This window comes from Syngnathus leptorhynchus, chromosome 11 (genome assembly GCF_054491065.1).
Source record: "Syngnathus leptorhynchus isolate UIUO chromosome 11, UIUO_Slep, whole genome shotgun sequence".
Lineage (NCBI taxonomy): Eukaryota > Metazoa > Chordata > Actinopteri > Syngnathiformes > Syngnathidae > Syngnathus > Syngnathus leptorhynchus.
Genome location: NC_141205.1, coordinates 698,385 through 713,791, shown reverse-complemented (window position 1 = coordinate 713,791; position 15,407 = coordinate 698,385). Strand labels below are relative to the sequence as shown.

Sequence of the window (15,407 nt, the reverse complement as noted above, 5' to 3'; positions counted from 1 at the left end):
CGGACGAGCGTCTTGACCTGAATTAATTGATCGTCGATGATAAAAACAATATCGAATTTTTTTTCTGTGCGGCTTGGCGGCCGGGTACCAAGTGATCCACGGACCGGTATCGGTGCGCGGCCCGGTGGTTTGGAACCACTGATTTCCGCCTCACTGCCAATGTCACCTCACTAGGGCATCTCCCATTGCGTCATGTTTTTCTCTAGGTGGCCAAGCAAGATTTGGTGCTTTCTTCCTCAGCCCGGTGGCAGGAACAGACAGAAGTATGTGTGTGGAGTTTGTCGAAATGTAATCAATGACACAATCAACCGGCATGCCGTTTTTAATTCTATGCATTTTATGAAGCAACAGCCAAGAAATGTTAAATAGATCTTGCAACTCCCACAAAAGTGTAATGAATCAATCAATCAATGTACACAAAGATTTTACAGTATAAGACTGTTTACACCCTTCATCTTTACGTTCTTCATTTGTCACAGTCAATGAACCATTCAGAAAAAAGAAAAATAAATAATCCTTCATGTGTATAGTGATTCTTTAATGATGTCAAGTCTGACATCACATGTGAACCTCAAATGAAGCTTTTGCAAGCACACCAAGCGTTTCAGTAGGATTTCAACACCATGAATAAGACAAATCAAATGCACACGTTAACAGTATTTCACTTTTTCAATTTGTCCCCTGAGTCAGCACTCAAAAGAACAAGTGTTTGATTCATTGTCAGTTGCTAATTTAGCTGGCTTAGCAATGTTAACTTGCTTTAGTATGTGTGGGAAACATGTTGAACACCAAAAGTAAATCACTATCAGTGCACAAACCTCAACTTCCCTTGCCAACTGCATAAGTTGACAACACAGTAGTTCTTTTAAAAGAGGGGGGAGGGGGGATAAGAGCAGATCTCAGTGTAAAATTGAAAGCCCTCCCTGCATCTAGTCATTTACAACTAACACCAGGTCCCTTGCTTGCTCTTTGTGGTCCATATGCAGGCAGTGCAACATGAATGCCTTTAAAAATGCTGACTTAGCACACATATTGTGCGTTAAAAATAAAGCTGAAACGGTTTGCATCAAGGACCTTTGCAGTGTTGCGGGGGAGCCGAGGCGGTGATTTTCCATGGTCTGGAAAGTTCCGAAGGAATGTTCAACCAAGCGGCTCAGTGTGACCATAAAAGTCAAGATGGTGGAGAGAGAGAAGAGGGGGAAAAAAATAAAGCGCTTTAAGGTCAAATCCCATCTAACTTCATACAGCAGCGTCATTGCACAGTCCACGCAGTTGCTTGACCAGAGATGTTACACGAGTCTTCCAATAAATAAGCAGATGCGCATACACTGCTTTTCCCTCCTCGATCACTCCGAGGCATCGGAAAGCTTTTCCATTTTGCACATCTCCAAACATTGCACGTTCACATTCGGTACATCGACAAGTAGCGGTGGTGGATTGGCGGAATTTTAGCACCAGAAAAGGAAAGAATGGTGTCAAATGCACACTCCACTTTCTGAGAAATGTTGATTGGTCCACCTAAGCACTTCTTCTTAATGGCTGCTGAGGCACTCATTCTGAGGAGTTAAGTCAAAAGATCACGCAAGAGCTCAGCTGCCTGGATGCAAGACCTCCAGTGTTTGTTTGTAAGACAAATAAGAGAGACAAACATTGAGAGCTACATTTGGGGAGGAATCAAGTCTTTAGGGCAAAGTGCCATGAGGAAAAATCTGTGGTCCAAATCATCCATCGTTGGCCCCAACTGAATGAACAAGTGCCATTGTTGTTGTGGCTGCCTTGGTTTTCGCTCACTCTGGAATCTGCAAGGCCATCACCGCGGGCTTGATCTTGAAGTATTGGTTGAAACGCAACACAGCGTACCTGTGAGAAGCAAATAGCTTCAAGTTACCTTCCTTTTGATAGTGTACATTTGGTGAACTTACCCGAGGAAGTCAAAGTCGATGGAGGAGTATTTAGCTTGAATGAGGGCCCAGAAACCCCAAAAGAAGTGGGAAGCCTTCAAAGAGACAAGGTCGAGTTGAGTGACATCACAGTGCCTTTAACCAAGCCAATGTCGATTTGCTTCCTTACCAGAGCAAACTTGTTGACCTGCACATAGAGCGTCTCCAGTTCTTTTGCGCTGACCTCTTCTGTTTTCTTGGTGATAAGCTTAAAGGCTTGCAGGTAGAATCGGAGCCAGTCCATCTGCATCTCCCGACTCGGGTACAGCCCATAGTCCAGATCTGCCATGCCTAGTCACAAAATCAGAGCAGACTCTTATCATGCGCTTAAAGGCTTGCAGGTAGAATCGGAGCCAGTCCATCTGCATCTCCCGACTCGGGTACAGCCCATAGTCCAGATCTGCCATGCCTAGTCACAAAATCAGAGCAGACTCTTATCATGCACCGCTGGTCGCGATCTATGTCGTTCGTCGTTTGAAAAGGCAAAGGCAGGCTTAAACGAGTGGATTTGAATTGGGCCAAATATTTCCACCTGCGTGACGCCCGGCAACCGCACAGCCGCCCGGCTAACTCTAAACCGAACATTTGTGACGAGCATAGAGATTCAGCCACGCAGACAGTGGCAGCGGCATCAAATGAGGAGATGGAGGCGGAGCGTGTGCCCAAAAGATTTCGACCCCCTCCTGCCTGCCTGTCTGTCTGTCTGTCAGCGGCATCAGACATCTTCGTGAAATGAGGAGTTGGGGGCAGAGCGTATGCCCAAAAGATTTCGACCCCCTCCTGCCTGCCTGTCTGTCTGTCTCTCCATTGAACCTGGATGGAAAAGGTCACCAACCTGCAAATTCGTTAAAGTGGTTGCCAATGTCGAACGCCTGGTAATTGTAACTGGAGTATTCATAGTCTATGAAGCGAACATGAGCTGAAAGACACAGGAAGAAGAAGAGGAAGGCTGTCAGTGCATGAGTTCAGGTTAACTTGAAGTTAAGTGGGTGAGATCAGTACAGTAATTAATAGACATACTTCAACTAGAAGTTGGTGGGTTTATTGCAAAGCACCATCCGTCTTCAATAGAAACGCATATCAAATACGTTCATCAAATGACACAAGTACACAAATGTACCCTCTTTGCTGTTGTGTATGATGTTCTTGCAGAGCAGGTCATTGTGGCAGAGCACCACAGGCGATCCCAGGGTGGAGAGATGCTCCTTCATCCACACCATCTCCTGCTCCAGCACTTCCTTGCTGGGCACTTCTTTTTGGATTCTAAATTGATGAGAAGAAATTCAGACTTGCCACTTGAGCTACTATTCAAAACGAGTTGACAATGTCACAGCAATGGAGGACGACCAAAGTCCAATGAAAAAACGAGGATAGAGTACAGGAGGTCTTTGGTTTACGACGACGTGCCGGTGCTTACATAACCTAAACCTTTATGCACAGTAAAAGTCTGCTGGTCTAATATTGACCTAGGCTAATGCTCGAGTTGAAATCACAGTCAATATTTGCATGTAGAAAGCCATAAAGCAAGCAAGTCATTGGGTCAATTTAGGACTTCATTAGAACTTCAGCCAAGCCAATGACATTGATGTGATGAGGAGTTAATCAGGCAGTCCTCCTCGCTGCTTCTTTCTTGCCATCAGTGGAAGCTCCCAGACAAGTCCTTCTCATTTACCCAAACTATTGGGCACCGGTTGTTTATTTTTTATCTCACGAGTACAAAAAAGAAAGAAAGAAAGAAAGAAAGAAAGATTGGTTTAGCAATTACTGCATTGTAACATCTGACAAGACTCCAGAACGTTAAAACCTATTGTCTGAATGAAACTCGAGACTATAGTGGTGCTCAAACCATCTCCAAGCAAAATCCTTCAAGTAATATCGACTAAGCAAAGCAACATGTCACCTGATGTTTGAAGCTTGTTCTGTGAACTCCGTGGCCACAAGGGAGAAATATTTTTGCATCTTAATCCAGAGGTTGGGTTTGGGGATACAGCCGTTATGCGCATGAATGGCGTGGATATGAGCCATCTCTCTGGCTATCAGTCTGCGGGAGCGAGGCCAAATATTCACATTGACAAGTGAAAGCAGACTTTGACAATTGCGCTGTCAACATTGCGGCTATGGTTCCAACCTGAGCAAGGAAGGATCCCTGACATCTTGAGGCCCAAGCGCTTCCCCCTGCATGTATTCGTAACATATGCCATTTTGAAATGTGCAGTACAGGCGGGGAGCGCATCCGTTGGCATGCAGCACCTGAAGGAGAAAAAGAAAACATCATGCGAGACAATACCCATGCTAACTGCTTTGACGTGGATGCATGTACCTGAAAGCTTTTCAGCTCATTGTCTCTGTCCACTATTAGCTCCGTCTTGTTCCCATAGATGCGCACCAAGACCACATGTTCGGGACTTTCCTCCACATAGCAGCCCACCAGTTTGTTGGTTGTCCCTTCAGTGAAGAACTGAAGAAAGAAAGCAAGAAAATGTGGGTTCTTTTTCCAGACTCTCAAAAGTTGTTTTCATCACACAAAGTCATTCAACTGCAGTCAACACAATCACCCAGACACGGTCGGTCGGTATGTCACATGTCAGGTTGTCAATGAGGCATATCTGGCATTCCACGCGTGGTCCATCACAAAGGTGGGCGTGCGGCCATCCTTGTTATGACTGCCCTCAGGCCCGACGCACTGGCAAAAACACTGTTGTCTGTCTACTACATGACTGATCCTTTCCACCTGCTGCCACACAATACGCCGCTAACACCGCCCATACGTCCATAGACAGCAACTTTGGAAGCAGACAGACGTAAACATTGGGCCAAGCTTGGTTCACGTGAGGAGGGACGGACGCTGTTGGAGCAACTTTGGAAGCAAACATTGAACAGTGTGTTGCAGCTCATGTGTGCCCTGTCAAACAGTGCGGGGCGCCTGGTCTACCTTCCACAAAATGATCGACGGACTTTGGCTTGTAAAAAGGGTTTGACGTGGACATGTCACTGGCCTATTTTCATTTTGAAGTGTGTGAAGGGACAATTAGCTCCCACAGTGATACACAAGCTACTTATAAAACCAGCAAACAATCGTTCTTTATAAATATACTCATTCTTTATAAGTACAAGACATTTTGATGAACTCTCATTGTGCACTTGTTTTCTCTCGACTTACTTTGATGACTTGTGCTGCCAGGAATGTAGTTTGGACAGTAGACGCTAGCACACTTTTCAACCAACATCAATCACGTTGGAATGATATTTGAACATAATGTTTGGACTAATTGCTGCTCCCTATTTTTCTTCATGGCATAAGTGGTAGGTGGGGTGGCTCTTGGACTGTGGAGGAGTTGCAATCCATGATACAAATAACGCAGATCCGCTTTGGAAGCTAGATCGCTCCACTATAGTACAAATTGAATTCCCTGCCTGCATTGCAAGAGTTTCTCAAGACGAGCCTTTGCATTGAATTGTTCAACCCTTTCAGTCAAATGTCTTTTGCATAAAATGTAGTTAGTCGAGAATGTGCCCAAATACATTTCGGTTCCCTTTTTGAGAAACAACCGTCAATTTTGTCCATTTTCGGTGTATTGCACCCAAATGTTCACTAGAAATACTTTCGAGTCTCCCAGCGAGATCATTTGTTGGTAGAGTCGCGTGGGAAGAAAATAGCCCAAAGTCTTTTTTTCCCGTTTGTCCCTCGCGATGCACAAACACGGTAGTGAGTGTACTGTCAATATTAGTTTTCGCCTAGCTTACAGGGAGACAGGCGGCAGGCAGCCCATTGCTAGCTTGCTTCTCAGTTGACATTTTGTACCTTGGTCTTGACACGGTTCGTGTTCCACGCCGGTCTCAGCTCTTTAATGATCTTCAATGCTCCTTCCGTCACGTTGTGCTCGTCTACAAAAACGTGAATCTTTGGTAGAACCGGCGAACCGACAGGCACATGGATCTGCGTTTCCATCCCACCGTCTCCGAGTTGTTGTGAGCGATTGGGAGGTAGTGTTGCCAAGTCAACGAGATGTGCAAGTCAACGCGTTAAACGAGATGTGCCGTCCGTCCGTCCGTCCGGCCGTCCGTCCGTCTTCTTTGAAAGTGGGAAAGTGTTGTCGCTGTGAGGACGTGGGATGAAAGCCGTCTTTGGCGAGAAGATATACGACGCCGGGCGGGCGGCCGTCAGCAGCAGGAACAGCAACAGCGGCAGCAGCAGGGTTAATGGCGCTTCCTCCTTAATGTCTCCGCCCATTCGGCATCATCCGATTGTACCGCCATTTGAGACGGACGGGTGACACGGCCGACGCGCCCATTATGTCCGAGTTTTGACGTAGCTGGCCGAAGTTTGACGAATGGAAATACACTGCAGTATATTTTCTTCCCGTTAGAGGTCGCCACAGCTTCCGTATTGTACTTCCAACTGGCGAACAGATGGAGGCAGTCAAGTTGCATCATCGGGTTTGGAATGACCAAACTCAAATGACTGACATCGCAGCAATTTCAAAAGTAGACATTTTGAATTAGAAACGTGAAATGGATATTTGCATTATGTATAGCAATCTGGTCATCACTTCAAATAGGTGGATGCTTTCATGCGACACACTGTACAATAAGACTTGTAGTGCAGAGAGAGAGAGAGAAAAAAAGAAGCTGTTAAAAAAATAAATTGCAAGTGAGGATTTTTATCAAGACAACTCATGCTAAGTTGAGTGAGTCGCTTGGTTTCAGTATTTATGGTAGTACTGTAGTATTTCAATGTGGGGATTGCTGAGGGCTCAAGTCCATGTACATGAGTTGTTGATTTTGTGATTGTGTGTGAAGACAGACACACGTTAGAAGCCATGTTACTCAGCAGGTTGTCAAGGAGTCAGCTGAAGCTTTTGGGGGCCCGGTGCCCCCCCTATTCTTGCTTTCACTCGTTTGCACAGCTTTATTTATATTATACAAGTAGGGTGCCAGATGCTGCTTTGTCCTATAGCAGCCAAACTCTGACAAACTGTATTGATTGTAGTGACTGTATTTGTATATGCATGTTGGCCAGATTGCACGCTTGCAGAATGTCTGTCCGCTGAGAAATGGCCATCTGTAACCAAGATGGATGTGAAGAATGACTGGAGTATACTTTTAACTTCAAAGTCGCTGAAATGCATGTTTTTGTTGACCGAGTCTTCTTTTATTGCATCTGAAACCTCTTTTCCTTTTTTCATTGCTTGGAATGTTGGAAAAAATCTTCACATTCCAAGTTTTAAGGAAGATCATTTCTGGAACATCAGAGTATTTTCATAATTCTCATATTTGGAAAGTATCACTTGCCCGCCCTCCCTTCTCTTGAACATACCTAATCACATTTTTTAGTGACAAAGTGGAATGCATGTGATGCAACATGCATGGCGCGGCCTAGTCATGCCCAGGTGAGTGTCTCAAGGCAATCTTTACTTTGGCTGTCAAACAAATGACAAGTGGTGAGGTCAGGTATTTCCACAAAGAGTTCACCCACATTTACTTTGACAGGGAGGGAGGGAGGGAGCCTGCTGATGCCAATCCAAGTTTCTCTTCCACCTCAGCTACTGAACAAGCAAGTGTTCATTTGTGTGTCATTGCCACAATTGAATTCATGAAAGTTCAAGACACAACTTTCAAAACTGGTACAGTTGTCCCCCCCCCCCTTGCTGAGGGCTCAAGTCTATGTACATGAGTTGTTGATTTTGTGATTGTGTGTGAAGACAGACACGTTAGAAGCCATGTTACTCAGCAGGTTGTCAAGGAGTCAGCTGAAGCTTTTGGGGGCCCGGTGCCCCCCCTATTCTTGCTTTCACTCGTTTGCACAGCTTTATTTATATTATACAAGTAGGGTGCCAGATGCTGCTTTGTCCTATAGCAGCCAAACTCTGACAAACTGTATTGATTGTAGTGACTGTATTATTTTCAACATGAAGATTGTTTTCATCGGCCGCACCATGAAGAGGATTGCCAATGTGAAACTAGTTGCAGAATTGCAGAGAAGCATCGTTCCTCTGCGACGTACATTGCTATTTTGTGATGAAAAGGTCATTGAGAGACAAAAAAGTCAATTAGAAAAAATGTTCGCTGAACATACTGTTTGTTGATTGAGTTTTTCACTGACGGTAGGTAGGGGAAATTAAATCATTCTTTTGGGACTGCAACAACCACATTCTTGCCTTGATGACGATTATTACTACGAAACAGAATCTTTCGAAGTGAGCAGATACTGCTATGAAAAACAACTTGGACCAACAATTTAGCCCCTGATGCAAACACTAGAATTGTCCAAAATTGACAAATATGGAAAGACACAGAGACAGACATATATTAGTGTTTAGTCACACCCAGGCAGGCTCAATGTGGGAGCTCGCTACATGTAGCCACATGCCTCATCTGCTCTCCGTAAACTTCACCCAGGCTCTGCTCGCTCGTCTCGTGGAAATATTAGCGAGAGGGCAAATATTTCAAATGGAATGTACATTGATGCAGCTTTTCAGGTACGCATCCTGGACAGCTGAGAGGTCGACGTGTTTATCTGGCTATCTCAGGAATGAGGAAATTTGCATCATCACAGCAGATCATAAATCACATCTCCGTTGACGCGCTGAACTCTTACTAGCCTACTTCCATTCCAGCCTAATTTGTCACGTCAAAAGTCCTGTTGACACGCTCCTCATCTATCACTGATTGCATGATGAGTGTGTCGGAAGACTCGTGAAGAGTGATTATTTTCACACACACACACACACACACACACACACACACACACACACACACACACACACACACACACACACACACACACACACACACACACACACACACACACACACACACACGGACACACCCAAACTTATTCAATCAGGGACTACATAAGGAAGCATGAAATACGAATGAAAGGGTGGAAATCCATTCCCTGTGTATTTCATAAGTTACAACAGAGGCAAGTTCCACCCACATACTGAAACTTGAAGACTCATTTTGAGCAGATCTGAAAAGTATTATTTCCGTTTCATGTCCAAAGGGGATTCCATTATTCCTGGTGGGTGGATGAGGTTTTGTATATGCATGTTGGCCAGATTGCACGCTTGCAGAATGTCTGTCCGCTGAGAAATGGCCATCTGTAACCAAGATGGATGTGAAGAATGACTGGAGTATACTTTTAACTTCAAAGTCGCTGAAATGCATGTTTTTGTTGACCGAGTCTTCTTTTATTGCATCTGAAACCTCTTTTCCTTTTTTCATTGCTTGGAATGTTGGAAAAAATCTTCACATTCCAAGTTTTAAGGAAGATCATTTCTGGAACATCAGAGTATTTTCATAATTCTCATATTTGGAAAGTATCACTTGCCCGCCCTCCCTTCTCTTGAACATACCTAATCACATTTTTTAGTGACAAAGTGGAATGCATGTGATGCAACATGCATGGCGCGGCCTAGTCATGCCCAGGTGAGTGTCTCAAGGCAATCTTTACTTTGGCTATCAAACAAATGACAAGTGGTGAGGTCAGGTATTTCCACAAAGAGTTCACCCACATTTACTTTGAAAGGGAGGGAGGGAGGGAGGGAGCCTGCTGATGCCAATCCAAGTTTCTCTTCCACCTCAGCTACTGAACAAGCAAGTGTTCATTTGTGTGTCATTGCCACAATTGAATTCATGAAAGTTCAAGACACAACTTTCAAAACTGGTACAGTTGTCCCCAGTCCCCCCCCCCCCCCCCCCCCACACTACTAGTAACGCAATATACATATGTCTATCTTACTGTGATAGACATGCATGTACAGAAAACAATTCAGCGCACATGAAATGAATGCTCAGAGGGCTCTCAGGATCAAACCAAAATCCATCAGCCTGAATGAAACAGCCCCCCCCCGCACGGGGGGCATAGGCACCAACCTCCAGCCCATCGCAGAGAATTTGCATTGGAGGGTGGAGTCAGGCTTGAATGGGACTTTGTTTTCTCTCGTAGGGAGCAGATCTGGATTTGCTAGACTGGGAAAGACCTAAAGATTGTGCGAACTAGTCAAAGTGCGATCATGGAGCGCACAGCTTTTGCTTGGAAGTACGTCCAGCCTTGGCCGAAAGCAGCGCGGAGGAGCGAGTGGCTCCGGAGCGCCTTGGCCCACCATCACTGCCCCGATCCCGGCGTGGAGAACGAGATCGTCGTTCTGGCCACCGGAATAGACCAGTACTTGCAAGAGGTCTTCCACCATCTTGCCTACCCCAACCGGGACGATTGTGTGTCGGCGGAGGACTTCAGCACCCTCTGCGCCGTGCTCGGTGTCGCCGGAGCCCAGAAGAGCATTCAAGGAACCGGGGCTGCAGAAGGCGACGAAGACGAGGAAGACTTCATCGACGTATGCGCCGGGCTGCCTCGTCAGATGACTTTTAAGGACTTTCACTCGCGGCTGTGCGGCTTCTTTCGCGTGCGCTCTGCGCCAAGAGGCTCCGGGGAATGTGTGTGGCGACTGCCCGTTACCGAGGAGACGGAGCTGGTGGAGAGACACATCAGGCTTCGGTGGCCTCGTGTGAGAAGGAGGAAATTGGTCACTTTTGATCTAACGAGGAATCACAACAGATCCGCAGCTGGTCGAACTGCAGAGGAGACTTCTTCGGGTACGTACGCGGACGGAGTTGTGCACGTTGAGCCCCCCCCCTTCTTTGTTCTTTTGACATTCTGTTAAATCGACCAAGCCACAAACGGCATCTTCTATTTCAGGGCCGTAGATCTGAGGGCATGTTGAGGGACCGGTGATTCCCCCCCCCCCCGCACAAACATAGACCTACAGTTTTTGGGCTAGGTCAAATATCTGGTCTCACCCAGACTAGTTCTTCTTTGGATGATAATACTGTGTCATTTCACACAATGTCGCTCCTGCAATGGATCGCTATGAAACTTAGTGTTGACGACAAAAGAATAACGCTTCTTCATGTTCTCGCGACTTAGTCCTGAATGGACGTATTAAGGTCACATTCTAAGGTGATTTTCAGCAAGGGCCTATGCTCATCAGTTCCCTTGCTCTCTTTTCTCTTCCTTCATTTCCTCAGACGAGTTAACGGCGCTGAGGGAGTTGGTGGAGGACCTCCGATCGGCCCTGCAAGGCAGCGACGCTCGCTGCTTGGCCCTGGAAGTGGCTCTGAGACGAGAGAGGGGACGCTCACAGTCTGCGGCTCCCGTCGGCGTTTCGGCGCGCACGACTTCCATTTCCCTCATCCAAGGCAAATTGGTCCCCACGCGGCGGATTAAAGGACAGCTCAACGTCGCTGGGAGGAGGTTTGGGAGAAAATGGGACACGAGGGACCCGCTTTTAAGAGAGTTGCAGCTGATCCGCTCCTCACGTGACGGACAGCTGGAGGAGGCCATCAAGTTCAACCAACGTCTGGAGGAAGAGCTGCGATGGGCATACCGGGAAGTGAGCAAGCTTCAAGGGGTGGAGTCTACGCTCAGGAGGGAGAACGTCCAAATTAGGTTGGGTTTGGCTTCAATCAAATGCTCGCTCGCTCATCTGATAGACTCGAATGGCATCGTTTTCGTGACCTCCAACCAGGCGGCGAGCGGAGGAAGCCAGGGAGGCTTTGAGCTTGGGCCTGGAGCGGGTGCGATGGATTCAGGAACAAGCCCAATCTGTGCCACAACTCCAGTCCAAGATCAGCCAGCTGGAGAGTGAACTGCAGCAGTACCGGTATGTTCACATCTTGGTTGTCACGCCAGCGGAAGGGTCCTTGGCCCGAGGGCGTTTTCTTTTACACATGACAAGTCGGTGGCTGAACCTAGACTAAATATTCCAGCAGCTCAAAACGGCTCCAAGTTTTGACACATTTGGGTGGACATCTTTGGCAGGCCAAGATACTGCCAGCTTTGTGGGTGTGCTAGATGTCATCGTCAAAGTGACCGGCGGCTAACTTTCAGCGTTAAACTTGAGCGTGATCCAAAATATCAAGTGTTTTTCTCTTTCTCCTTCAGATCCGGCTGCAGTTGTCTTCCAAAAGGAGAAGAATTATGCAGTAAGACAGGTGAGGGAGGGACTGACAGAAATAGATCTGACATTTGTCATCAAACAACATGTAAAAACCAGTGTGATATACTGTATTCAGTCACAAATTTGGACTTGCCATCTTTTTTGTCCAAATCTGAGACACGTTCATTCTAACTTCCGAGGTTTCACTTGTTGCATTGCACATTGCTCCACGTCAGTCGGTGTGTTTGCAGATGCCGAGTGTCTGCAGAGAGCAGTGGAGGGAAGAGCTGCCTCTGATGAAGAGGAGGCAGCTGACGAAGGACAACGCTGCCTATCTGAGGTGAAGAAGCACATCAGGCCCAAAGGGTTAGCTCATTCTTAGCGTCCAAAGCAAACATTCTTCTTATCATTGCTGTGGTTCCAAAAACGTTCCTCTTCTGCTAGGTTTTCGTCCAGTCACGTGGTCTTGTTGAAGGGCCACCTGCACGACGGCACTGATTCGAAAGGCAACATCAGATGCTGCAGCTGGAAGGGACAAAAGCAAGCGGCAAGCAACAACGTGGGTGAAGTCGACGAGAAAAACGGGCTCATTGTGGCCATTCCAAAAGCTGTTATTGTGGAAACCTTTCAAGGAAGAAAATGGTGTCATCTGCATATTGGTCATCCCAGCCAAAGAATGGATTTTTTTGCAATATTGCTCCTTTTTAGAGGCCGGATCAAAAGGAGGAAAGGGCAGAGAGAAGGGAGAGTGTGTCTTTGACAGAAGGCAAGTTCAGAGATGCCCTTATGTTACTTCTGGAGTTACGCAATAAGGTGAATCTCACCGCCCCATCTCCATTTGCTATGATTTGTGCCAAACTTAATCATATTTCTTGTCTGTGTAGAATTTATCCCGCCGGGAGCTGGGAAGCATCATGATGGATACTCTGGATATGTGCACTCATGGAGATGGTACACAATGTTCCGCCAAGATTCTTTTCTTTCTTTTTGTCATTTGTCTTTTTTCCTCTGTCTAGGTCCATCCCAGGTATTGCAGGTCGCTGATGCCCTCTATGTGCAGTTATCCTCCACTGATCATATTAGGGAAGAAGGCGAGGCCGAAGGAGGCGAGAGGGAAGGCAAATCGTCAGGGCGTCAAACTAGCAGCGGCAGCAGCAGCAGCCCGCTGGTCATCTCCTGCTAATCAAGCTGAACTTTTTTTCTCTCGTCTACTTTTGCAGCAACGTAAATGTTATCAAATCAATGTACAATGTTGAGTTTTCTTGCCATCAGCATTTTCTTGTCCATTTTCTAGCAGTATGTAACGCGTAAGAACAGTGAATGAGTGGACGACAGAAAAGTGTTTTTGAACGCTGCTATATTTGTGATACTTTCCCAACATAAAATCACTGGGACTAATAAATGTTCAACTTCATTCAAAACACAGGTCGTGGCTAAATCATACAACACTAGGAGTTTTGGGCCTTATAAAAAAGTTAAAAAAGTGAAGAATATTTGAATTCTTACCAGATAATTGCAATTATTTTTCTAGTTCTTCACCCATTTATTTTTTATTTTTTTACCTTTCTGAATGGTTCAGTTGTCTGTGATGAAATCTATAAGAAAAGACAAAACAGTTGACACAGTTGACTGGTATGAAACAATACAGTCGTTTATTCCCAGCAAGTCAGGAAAGAACCCACAGGAAAGCCACAAGCTTTAGCCCTGGTGTGAATATACATGCCACCCCCAAATCTCTTATTTGTATTTTTTTTTTTTTTTTTTTACAATTTCGCCTCGTACGCTGCAAAGATGTGGATAGCAAGAGCCCGGGAGCCCATCTGGTTCCTTGTGAGTTCAACAGGGTTGCGCCGCTGAGGTTAAAAAGGCAGTACGTGGGTTTTGGTTGGCTCTTTTACATTGCACGACATGCAACACTGCACTTTTTTAGGCTTCCTGGTGTTTGACAGACAAAATCTTTCCCATGTTTATCCCAGGCCCTTGAGAAAATGCATAGCCAAACTGCTGAGGTGTTTGTGCATGGCGTGTAAGCAATGCTTCCAGTCCTCCACTACGGCTAAGTTAGCGTATTACGTTACAATGCATGTCACAATCAAGGAATTGTAAATCATTGACTAATTTAAGGCGCTAAGCTTTTGATTGGTTACTCTTAGTCGAGCTTGGCTCTCATAGAAGTTAAGGCCATTTGGGGTCATTATTAGGCACTATGCAAACGTTTCACCACGACTGTGGCAAGCAGCCAAACAAACAAACAAACAAACAAACAAACAAACAAACAAACAAACAAACAAACCTAATGGGCATTTGCCAAAAAAAAATTAAAAAGAAAGGAAAAACAGGTGACACCAAGGTGACAAAGTAACAGAGCCACAATGACAGGACAAAATAAACAATCTTATATATAGAATAAATATTGTATGTACAAATTGCTTTGTGTGCTTCTAATAATAAATAGACAAAAGCATTATCTGCCCTCTTATAGAAGTATTCACAACTCTCCATTAACATAGACTAGAAGAATAGGCTGGCACCTGCTCAGTAAGATGGGTTAGGAAAATGAAAAAAAAAAGGGAAGTGAACAAATGTATGGATCAACCAAATGCAGTTCAACCCTCCAAATAATGTTCCTCAAGGTCATTTTGAACCAGGGGGACGGGGGGATCTCTAGCGCTCTCTAGTGTCAAATTAGCAAGTGACAGTACTTTGTGTTGTGGCCCAGCTTTTGAGAAATTGCATCTTTAAAGAGGTTTCTTTGCTTCAAAATCTCATTTATGACAGAAATCACCAAGGAGAGTTGATTATGTTAAAAGAAAAAACAAATAACATGCACTTTCTCCCCAAACAAAAGATTGACAGTGTATATATTTTCACATTCATAGGATGTATTCTTCTGGCCCCTTTGACGTAACACAGAAGTCTGAGAAGTGGCAAATAATTCAAGCATCTCATGCGCGTTTTAGCCAAGACATCTGGACTTTTTGCAATTGGTCAAAATGCCACTTTACTTTCTCATGATAAACTGAATTTCTTTCATTCTTCATATTCAGTATCACCAAAACAAAGAGAATGAGATGGAAATTGGGGCACTAATACGGTAGGAGCTCAATTTGATTCATTTCAGGCCTCCAAATTTTTGGCAACAGTTGTGGCTGCACATTATTCTTCAAAGCGACTTCTTCATTCCAGTTTGAGAACATCCAACACGTTATTTAGTGTAAGCAGAGGAACAACTAGTAACTTGTTAACACTTCAGTGACATCCATTAAATGTTTTGCTCATCTTGAAAAACCTCCTGACTTCATGTACCGCAACGTTTGTCAAGACATAAGAGAAGCTATATTGGGATGTGAACTTCCTGGAAACAGCCACTTCAAGTTGGCTCTATGAGGACTGATGGTGAGTCTTTGGTGCTGTTTTAGCTAATGGACCAGGCCCCCCAGTAACAATGAAGACTGGCCTTATACGTAAATGAAGCGGGGAGCCAAAATACAAAGAATAAGAAACCAAATGGATTCTTACAAGCACA

General features: G+C 45.3%; 2 protein-coding genes across 4 annotated transcripts; one reads left to right on the top strand and one right to left on the bottom strand.

Moving 5' to 3' along the window:
• Window positions 1-313: 313 nt before the first annotated feature.
• etnk2 (ethanolamine kinase 2) lies at window positions 314-6,240 on the bottom strand. 2 transcript variants are annotated; one of them, XM_085924694.1, is made up of 9 exons: window positions 5,743-6,236; window positions 4,261-4,398; window positions 4,069-4,190; window positions 3,841-3,981; window positions 3,061-3,203; window positions 2,776-2,859; window positions 2,071-2,231; window positions 1,923-1,996; window positions 314-1,860 (listed from the first exon to the last, which is right to left on the bottom strand). In XM_085924694.1, the coding sequence occupies exons 1-9, from the start codon at window positions 5,887-5,889 to the stop codon at window positions 1,788-1,790; spliced, it is 1,083 nt and encodes a 360-aa protein (XP_085780820.1). In that variant the 5' UTR covers window positions 5,890-6,236; the 3' UTR covers window positions 314-1,787. The 2 variants fall into 2 exon arrangements, 1 of the variants encoding a protein (XP_085780820.1); XR_015067606.1 differs by lacking the exon at window positions 314-1,860 and having other exon boundaries at window positions 2,071-2,349; window positions 5,743-6,240.
• Window positions 6,241-8,359: 2,119 nt separating this feature from the next.
• On the top strand, window positions 8,360-13,443 carry LOC147048678 (EF-hand and coiled-coil domain-containing protein 1). 2 transcript variants are annotated; one of them, XM_085924063.1, is made up of 10 exons: window positions 8,360-8,419; window positions 9,892-10,538; window positions 10,971-11,391; window positions 11,471-11,605; window positions 11,887-11,936; window positions 12,133-12,247; window positions 12,326-12,440; window positions 12,590-12,694; window positions 12,766-12,832; window positions 12,898-13,443. In XM_085924063.1, the coding sequence occupies exons 2-10, from the start codon at window positions 9,959-9,961 to the stop codon at window positions 13,062-13,064; spliced, it is 1,755 nt and encodes a 584-aa protein (XP_085780189.1). In that variant the 5' UTR covers window positions 8,360-8,419; window positions 9,892-9,958; the 3' UTR covers window positions 13,065-13,443. The 2 variants fall into 2 exon arrangements, with proteins under 2 accessions (XP_085780189.1, XP_085780188.1); XM_085924062.1 differs by lacking the exon at window positions 8,360-8,419 and having other exon boundaries at window positions 9,863-10,538.
• Window positions 13,444-15,407: the final 1,964 nt, after the last annotated feature.